General features: G+C 51.8%; 1 protein-coding gene across 1 annotated transcript; it reads right to left on the bottom strand.

Moving 5' to 3' along the window:
• Positions 1 to 565: 565 nt before the first annotated feature.
• Positions 566 to 6,034, bottom strand: LOC125153409 (ral guanine nucleotide dissociation stimulator-like). The gene is made up of 6 exons (XM_047836553.1): positions 5,810 to 6,034; positions 5,297 to 5,404; positions 3,047 to 3,246; positions 2,387 to 2,446; positions 1,279 to 1,445; positions 566 to 1,008 (listed from the first exon to the last, which is right to left on the bottom strand). The coding sequence occupies exons 1-6, from the start codon at positions 5,945 to 5,947 to the stop codon at positions 566 to 568; spliced, it is 1,116 nt and encodes a 371-aa protein (XP_047692509.1). The 5' UTR covers positions 5,948 to 6,034.
• Positions 6,035 to 8,946: the final 2,912 nt, after the last annotated feature.

Genomic DNA, 8,946 nt, shown 5'->3' with positions numbered 1-8,946 from the left:
TTTTATAATATGCACGTTAGACCAATATCACCATGGCCAGTGGAGGAAAATGAAAGATTTTCAAGGTATTCGCTCTGGTCCAGACATTTCTCTTTTGGCTTCTGCTCTTGTGTCAAACCTCAGAGGGTCCCCATGCCAGATAATGAAGATATTTCAAGTGGGGGCTTCACCTAATCTTTGTTCTTTGAGGACTATTCCTCTAGTGGATTCCTTGAGTGGAATATTCCACTAAAATATTAGTGCCATTGAATATTTAAGCAATTACTAATCAGTCTCCTGTCATGTAGCCTGACACAACAGGCCATGTTGTGTGTTTGCACACACATGGAAATCCCAGAGGAGCTAAAGCAGCAGAAACCGAGATCGCTGGTTGCAGAGACTGGGGTGAGGGAATGAGCCGTGGGTGATTAGTAGTCCATGTGTCTCTGTGATGGAAATGTTCTAGGAGTACATAGTGGTCACGGGTGTAAAATCCTGCGAATGTACGTACTGACACTTGAAGTTGTAATTTCAAAGGATCAGAGTAAATTGTTTGGAACTTAGTTTATCTTTTATTTATAAAACACTAATATATAAGGACAGTAAATACCTCCATAAGAACTACAGAAATGACAAAGAATGCAATGACAAGGTCAGGGAATTCATCCTTTGGGGCTGCAGCGGACATGAGCCGCTGTTGGGGAGCTGAGGCTGGTTGCTCAGCTGCAGGAGGTGGTTGTTCCAGCCCTTCTGTGACCCTGCCGGCTGGGGCTGGGGGCTGCTCATGCTCCGGGGCCACCAAAGGGGCAGGTGGTTCTTCCAGCTCCTGACTGTCGGCCAGAGCTGGGAGTACTTCCTGCCCTGGTGGGGACACTGCAGTCAGGGTCTCCGATTCTCGTACACGCTGAGCTCCAGGAGAACTAGTGGCTTCAGGCAGCCTGGGCCGTGAGGCTGCAGTGGGTACCACGGAGATAGCGGGGGCTCGCTCCTGAGGGACGTCTGAACGTGGCTCTGGAGCTGGTGCCATGGCTTCAAGAATAGAAAGTGTCATCACCGTGAGTGCCATTCCATGGCAGGAAACCTCTCCCGCAGACATTGTCATCTGAGTCAAAGAACCCACCAGGAGGAAATCTCCCAGATGGCAGGCTAATGGAGCAGTGATCTGAGACTAGTCCCTAGGCCTGTCCCACCTACCGTCTCAGGAAACATGTTCTCTGTGGCATACCCCGTCCCCTCCACATGCCCACATCTCCCACCCAGAGTCCTCCTCGCCCAGAGACTCTGGCTCATTGGGCTCACGGTGTTTCCGCCATGAGTAGAGAAGGCGGGCGCGGCGCTGCAGCTCGGAGCCCGGCATGTGTACCCCTACATATGCCCGCAGCAACTTCAAGCTGGTGAAGTCTGGAGGCCGGAAAAAGTCCTCGGGGTAGTGATCCAGCCAGGTGCCCAGGATGGAGGAGATGGCCCTGGGGATACAAAAGTAGCCAGAACAATCACCATGGGGTGTTCCTCCCGCTGATATCTCAGGACAGGCCTGTGGGACCTGGCCTCTATGCCTCCTGCTCCTGGATGTCCAGAGGGTGGTTCTGTACGTTGTCCACCTGTGATTTGGCAGTCCCGCCGACGAGAGACCTGGTCACTGAAGAGGGACCGTCAAGATTCTGTTTGACGGGAACCCCTTAACCAATGATGTGGTGGTCTCTGTCCTTCTTGGGGAAGCCAGCCAGACTCCTCGCTGTGTCCCGCTGCCTACCTCCCACTGGAATTCAAGTCCGTGCGTGAGTGGAGGGGTGGTGTCGGGGTGAGTCAGTGCCTTCACTGCATACCCTAGCGCTCCACGAAAATCTGCGCAAATACGGGACAAGAGGACTCTGTCTCTTACCTGGGCTTGCTGGGACCCTCCTGGTGCCTTCAACGTGACGACCTGTGCCTCTGTGCTGCCTCATGCACTCAGTGCACATGTGGGTGTCGTCCCACTGACACCGTTCTCCATCGTGTGGGTGATATGTGCTCCTTGAGCCCTCACTGTGTCTCCTGTACCCTTGCTAAGCACGCACCGTGGATGTTCCCCAAGGTGGTGAGTGTGATGCTCCCCAAAACTGTCATTCTGGGTCCCCTGATGGGGGTCTAGGCAAGGCTGTGAGTGGGAAGGGATAGGGTTGGACTCTCTAAGGGGCTGACGCGGTCCTCTGGCGCCCTCTGCTGCCTCCTTGTGCCCACAGCCCATCCTCTACCAGACAGGACAGAACCCCTTTCCTTGCTTCCAAGAGAAAGCCCTCAGAACTTTGCCCTCTCACAGGACTCTCAGACGTGTGGGATGCTGGGTCCTGCAGCCCCTCCCACGCACAGTCTCAGCACTGCCCTCTTGGAGAAGGAAGGCCCTCCAGCCTGAGCTCAGCCTACTCACAGTTTCTCCTGCTCCCGGGGTCCGCCATCCTCCTCAGCCTCTGAATGGAAGCATCCGTATCTGGAGGAGGCCAGAAGGACATCATATGAGCTGTCCTGTGGATGCTACGTCTTGTCCTATCCAGAGTCCCTGGCTGCTGACTAGAATGGAGCTCTGGAGGGGAGGGTACTGTCCGTTCTGCGCATTGGATCCCAGTCAGCTCCTACAGAAGTGCCTGCACCTAGTGGGGCTTCCTGCGTGTTTGAAGAATGATAGGGCCCCAGTCAGCTCCATCACACATATTGGTGTGGGTCTGGGCGTGCTGCTCATCCTGGGCATCCTTGACTGGTTTGAGCCAGGACTCAGACACACAGATAGAGCCTCCAATCTCCTTTTCCAATGGGAAAACAGCCCAAGTCAACACCTGGCGACAGTGAGGGATGAGGCAGAAAGTTGATCATGGGCAAGAGGACAAAGATGACCCAGCAGAGACGCAGCCCTGCCAGCAGAGCTTTCCACAGGCCAGGGTGACTTTCCCTGCTGTGCCCCCACTGAGGACCTGGAGTGTTTCCACCCGGATCAGAGGAACAATGTGAGACGCCAGGACGTGTGGTGACTTTCCTGAGACTCCTAGCTTTCAGGGGCTGAATCGCCCTGGGCTGTGAAGGGCAGGGTGCTCACCTCATAAACAGTATTTCCAGGACCTGCTGGGTGGTAGCAAATGTTCTGTATGTTCTCAAGAATGTGAAGAGGTAGGAGGGGTCTCTACCCAGGAAAGCAGGTACCAGGTGCTCCACTCGCTGTTCCAGTAGCATCCAGCCTCCTTCCATGGTCCCTTCCTCACGGTTCTCATTGTCGGGCATGGGTGAGATGTTCATACCCTGAGGTAGAACACAGGAGGGACACAGAGTCAGACACAGCACCATGGACATCAGGAGGCTTGGGGTCCAGAATGCAGACCAAACCCCCAAGCCGTCAGTGACTTGTGGCAAGAATGAGACCTGGGTGCCCAGACTCTGAAGAAGGATGTTGGTAATCACACGAGAATTTGAGTTGGGAAATGGCTGAACACGTTAGGATCTCCGATCTGACATCCCCACAGGCGAGGGAATTAAAAGCAAGAATGACCTATTGGGACCTCATGAAGATAAAAAGCTTCTGCACAGCAAAGGAAACAACCAACAAAACTCAAAGGCAACCAATGGATTGGGAAAAGATATTTGCAAATGACATATCGGACAAAGGGCTAGTATCCAAAATGTATAAAGAGCTCACCAAACTCCACACCTGAGAAACAAAGAATCCACTGAAGAAGTGGGCAGAGAACATGAGTAGATACTTCTCTAAGGAAGACATCCGGATGGCCAACAGGCACATGAAAAGATGCTCAACGTCGCTCCCCATCAGGGAAATACAAATCAAAACCACACTCAGCTATCACGTCACGCCAGTTAGAGTGGCCAAAATGAACAAATCAGGAGACTATAGATGCTGGAGAGGATGTGGATTAACAGGAACCCTCTTGCACTATTGGTGGGAATGCAAACTGGTGCAGCCGCTCTGGAAAACAGTGTGGAGGTTCCAAACAATTAAAAATAGACCTTCCCTATGACCCAGCAGTAGCACTGCTAGGAATTTACCGAAGGGATACAGGAGTGCTGATGCAGAGGGGCACTTGTACCCCAATGTTTATAGCAGCACTCTCCACAATAGCCAAATTATGGAAAGAGCCTAAATGTCCATCACCTGATAAGTGGATAAAGAAATTGTGGCTTATATACACAATGGAGTACTCCGTGGCAATGAGAAAGAATGAAATATGGCCCTTTGTAGCAACGTGGATGGAACTGGAGAGTGTTCTGCTAAGTGAAATACGCCATACAAGGAAAGACAGATACCATATGTGTCCACTCTTTTGTGGATCCTGAGAAACTTAACAGGAACACATGGAGGAGGGGAAGAAAAAACAACAGCTTAGAGTGGGAGAGAGCCAAAGCATAAGAGACTCCTAAAAACTGAGAACAAACTGAGAGCTGATGGGGGTGGGAGGGAGGGGAGCGTGGGTGATGGGTACTGAGGACGGCATGTGTTGGGATGAGCACTGGGTGTTGTATGGAAACCAATTTGGCAATAAATTTCCTATATATTTTTTAAAAAAAACCACCAAGGAAAAAGAATCTCAGGTCAGATTGTTAGATGAGTATGCACGGCACCTCCCCACATGAACAGCAGTGTCCCTGTGATTTCTAACAGCACAGTCCATTCTGGGGATCCGAAGACAGGGACTTTACCTGGCAAAGGTTGGATCAGGATAATAGAACATGTAGGATGTTCAGTGCAGCACTGTGGCATGGCAAGAGAAGGGAATCCTGTCACAGTCCCACATTTGTGAAGGGCTGAATGGGTGAGGTGAGTGGTCTCATTTCCAGAATGTTGTCTAGGTGGTAAGGCCCTTGCTCCTGACTGGAGGGGCCCCAGGGGCGTGTTGCTTGGCCACCAAAGTGCAGAGCATTAGACATAATGCAATGAGCCCCATGTCCTTTGGGTAAAAAATCTCCCTACTCCTCACGAACGTGTGTCAGACGTGGAGAAGGTATGGAACGATGGTCGGGCGACCCGGGACCCCTGGGAACGTTCGTCGGGGAAACGTGTACAACAATGCCAATACATTCTAGACAGAATGGGACGTGAAATGGTCTCACGCCTCTTTTCTGATCTTCCTGCAAATAAGTGGAGAGTGACGTTGCGTCTGGCCGTGGCAGGGGCTGGGCCCTGCTGGCATGTTTGGGGAGCAGATGGGGTTCCAGGTTCATCTGGGACCAGGAGTCTCCGAGAGCTACCAGGGGAGCAGCAGTGTGTTTTCTGGGCCCTGGGATTCTTTGCATTGGCTCTGGGCCCTTGGTGTTGGGTTTCCCTGGTACCTGCACTCACCCTGAGCCAGCGGGGCTTCGTGCTGATGGCATGGGGCTTCCTTCTTTCCTTCAGGGAAGTAGAGCAGGGGCTCTCATTCAGCTTGTCCTCCATCTGTGGCATGTGGCTCTGTAAAGACAGTGCCCAGCAGGCAGGCAGGAGTCCTCAAAGCCGTGTCTGCTTGCTTTCACTTGTCCTCAGACCCATAAGAATTCATTCCAGATATGACACCACAGTGTGCACTCACCTCCCCCACGGAGGAGAAGCAAGGTGGCGTGAGGGCCTTGGATTCAACCTGTTACAGGTTAGAGGCCCCTCAGAGATCCCTTTTCCCTCCTTCCAGCATGACATGTGCATGGCCATGATGGGTCCACCAGGTGGTCCACTGCCATCGAACCTGCTCCGGTCCCGGGGAGGACCGGCCCCCATGTCCCCCTTTCCCCGAAACTGAACATGAGGGGATGGGGGTGCCCAGGGAAGGTTAAGAGCTATGAGCTGACCTGACCTGGCCTGCTCCAGGCTGCTCTGTGTTACCTTATGTGACCTCCCGGAAAACATCCTGAGGCATCGCCAGCGTGGGTTAAGGAAACCTCTCCAACATCTGAGTAATCCTGCACACTGGGGTTTCTGGCATCCAGAGCCCCGGTACCTGGGAAAACAACAAGAGAACATCCTAAAGTCTCTGTGTCTGTAGGCAAGTGAGCCTGGTATGGGACCTTCCTAGAACATGGGTGCCAGGTTACAGGAGTTCCAAGCTTTCCTGGGGCCTATTGTGAGCAAAGTGATGTCACGGCCTAGGATCCGCCTCCTGAGTCCCCCTCTGGGATAACACCTTTGCAAATAGTCCTCTCTTTGCTGACTGCTCACCCCCATTCTCCATGAAATGTCACATCGGTACACAGTTCCACCAATGCACCCCTCTCCACAGTCCCCTGAGAAGCTCTGGGGGCAGCCAGGGTCCCAGCTGTGAGACCTATCTGGGTTGAGACAGAACTCTTCTTTCTTACCTCTTTCTGGTCCCAGATTCGCGACTGTGCTTCTCAGGGATGGTCCGTGTCTTTTCCGCCCAATGGAGATCATTCTAGCATGTCCTCAGGATGTCCTCAGGATGTCCTCAGGCATATGTGGGATGATACCTGTGAAATTGGAGCAGTGGTGTCACCTGTTGGAAGTTTATCCAACCACATTGACTTCAACGTCTCACCTCCTCTGATTCTGCTGCTCCTCTGATCCCAGCCCACAGTCCTTCCAGGTGTGCGTACGTGCGTGAGTGTGAGTGTGTGTATGTGTGTTTACCAGTGCTCGTTTTCTGGGGTCCCAGAAGGTCACATCCCCACCTAGGGAAGGATGGCCAAACATTTCCTAGGAGCTTAGGTTCTCTAATTTCTAAAGCAATCCCTACAGAAGGGATTGGAGTTGGGGCCTAGTAGGACAGAACTCTCTTTTACGTAGACTTTGTCAGTAGTGTGCCACGAGCCATTCCCTGCCTTTCCACTGGGTACATACAATGGGGACAGGGTGGCACTCAGTGGGTTGCCCTGGCCTGGGGCTCCTCCTCAGGGAAGAACGTGCTGGGATGTCTTCTGTGACGCTCCTCTTCAGCCTCACCCCCACGCCACCTCCATGTCTGCACCCAGTGACAGTAACACACCCTTTTCCAGACCCCCTTCGAAATCCTGGGTCAAACCCAGGACCCCATTTTGAGGACATGAAGTTGGGGTCATGCCTGGTTCTGACTTTCTACCCGTCTGTAATTCTGGGCAAGGCACTGACCCTAGCAGGGTCTTCACTTTCTCCTCCCTTCAGTGGCTCCCTGGGATGCCCCCATCCTGTCAACACATCCTTGTGGGATTTCCTTCCTGGAGTGTGGTATGGACGTAGTGTTTGATTTCTGTTGCAAAGAAGATGGCACCGTGGCCCCAGACCAAACAAGTTTAGGTGATAAAATGTGCATGGCAGGGCCACGTGCTCACTGTCACTCTCTGTGTTTTCTCTCAGCTCCTCACATTGGGGACCAACCCCCGTGTTGAGTCGTGACATGGACAGGTACACACAGCCTAGCCCTGAGAGACAACAACAGACAAGGAAGAACTAAGGCACTCGATGTGGACTGAATCCTGCCACCACCCTGAAGTGGGCTCAGGGGTTGAGTGAAGCAGGTTCTGAGTGATGACAGCAGCCCCAACCTCCTGAGAGGCTCTGGCAGGAGCCCTCCGCTGAGCCCTGCTGAATTCCTGGTCCCCTGGGCCTGTGAGGTGGGAAGTTTATGGGGAAGCCACTAAGGGTGGGGGAATATTGTCCCACGGCACTATAGCAGAGTAGTCACAACGTCCTCCTGCCCCAGGCCCTGGCCCTCCTCACCCTCCCTCTCTGCTGTCCTCCACAGCTCTTTCCGGTCTCCCTGGTCTCCTTTCACACGTCCCCTCTGAAACAATGGCCTCTGCCTCCGAGTGTCTGCCCCACTGTGCCTTCTGCCCGGATACATTCCATCGGACTTGAGCAGGGCTGACTCGTCTTGCACTGCGGCAAGTAATATTAACGTTTCCTCAGCACAGCCTTGTCAGACCCTCCCCTGGTGGAGCTCAGGACCCAATTGTCGCACCTTGAATTTTTCTATGGAGTCCTTGCTCATGTCATTCCCATTTTTGTTTCATGTTCTTTCCATCTTCCTGGCTAGTCCTGAACTCCTAGAGGGAAGATGTGGCTGCCTTACCAGCACTGGCACTATGTGAATGCTCAGATGCTCATTCCCGGGGGCTGACTGAGGAGGTAAAGGGATCCCACCCACCAATTAGCAGCTCAGTCATTGTAGCCTAATTTACCTGGGTCATTTTCCAATACTTATTTTATCGTATATCTGTTGAGTCCACTCTAGTCGTAATTTGGGGCGTGAAATCACACTCCAAGATCAAGAGTCTCATGCCCTACTGACTGAAACAGCCAATTTTCATGGAACTAGTCTGATGTCTAAGTTACCTTGCGGGTTAACATTTCGTACGTGTATTAGGTTCTGCTGAATTACCAGAGAACGCGCCACATTTCAGAAAGCATGTCCCCATAGATTTCCTCACATGACAGAGCTGGGTGTGTGTTTAGATTGGAGACTAAAGTCCTTCATGTGGTCACTGAGGACCCCAGAGTTCCTCCATTTTGTCCCTTCTCCCTCCTGAGGATATCAGGTACATGCACAACCAGCAGCACAAGGGGCGATCAAGGGGAAAGAGAACAAGGAAATGCACCTGGGAGCATGTTATCAGCCTGGTCTAGAGTGCCTAAAATATCCACCTTTTCACTCATTCCTTGCTTTCAAGGCAAGGATTTTTAAGTAGTGATCTGTGAGAACCTATGTCCCACAAACCATGGAAAATGCATCCCTAGATATGCACCACAAAACATACGAAGGTAATTCCTGAGCTGAAGGAAAATATTCTCCCTCCGGGACATGTTGTATGAAGGAAACAAGAAGAGTAAACATCTATGTGTGTGTTTGTGTGCCATCTCTACGTATTAATGAATGTGACGTTTTATCGCTATCCCTGAATATCTTTAAGAAGTGAAGGATCATTGACTTTTAAATAGAAGAATTAGGAAAACAATAAGTAAAAAATTGTAATTACTGAGATTACAGACATATAGTATTAAGATATATGAGAGTATGGGGGCGCCAGGGT

This window comes from Prionailurus viverrinus, chromosome A2, assembly GCF_022837055.1.
Source record: "Prionailurus viverrinus isolate Anna chromosome A2, UM_Priviv_1.0, whole genome shotgun sequence".
Lineage (NCBI taxonomy): Eukaryota > Metazoa > Chordata > Mammalia > Carnivora > Felidae > Prionailurus > Prionailurus viverrinus.
Note: the sequence above shows the minus strand (reverse complement) of the source record. Positions and strands in the feature narration are given on the sequence as shown.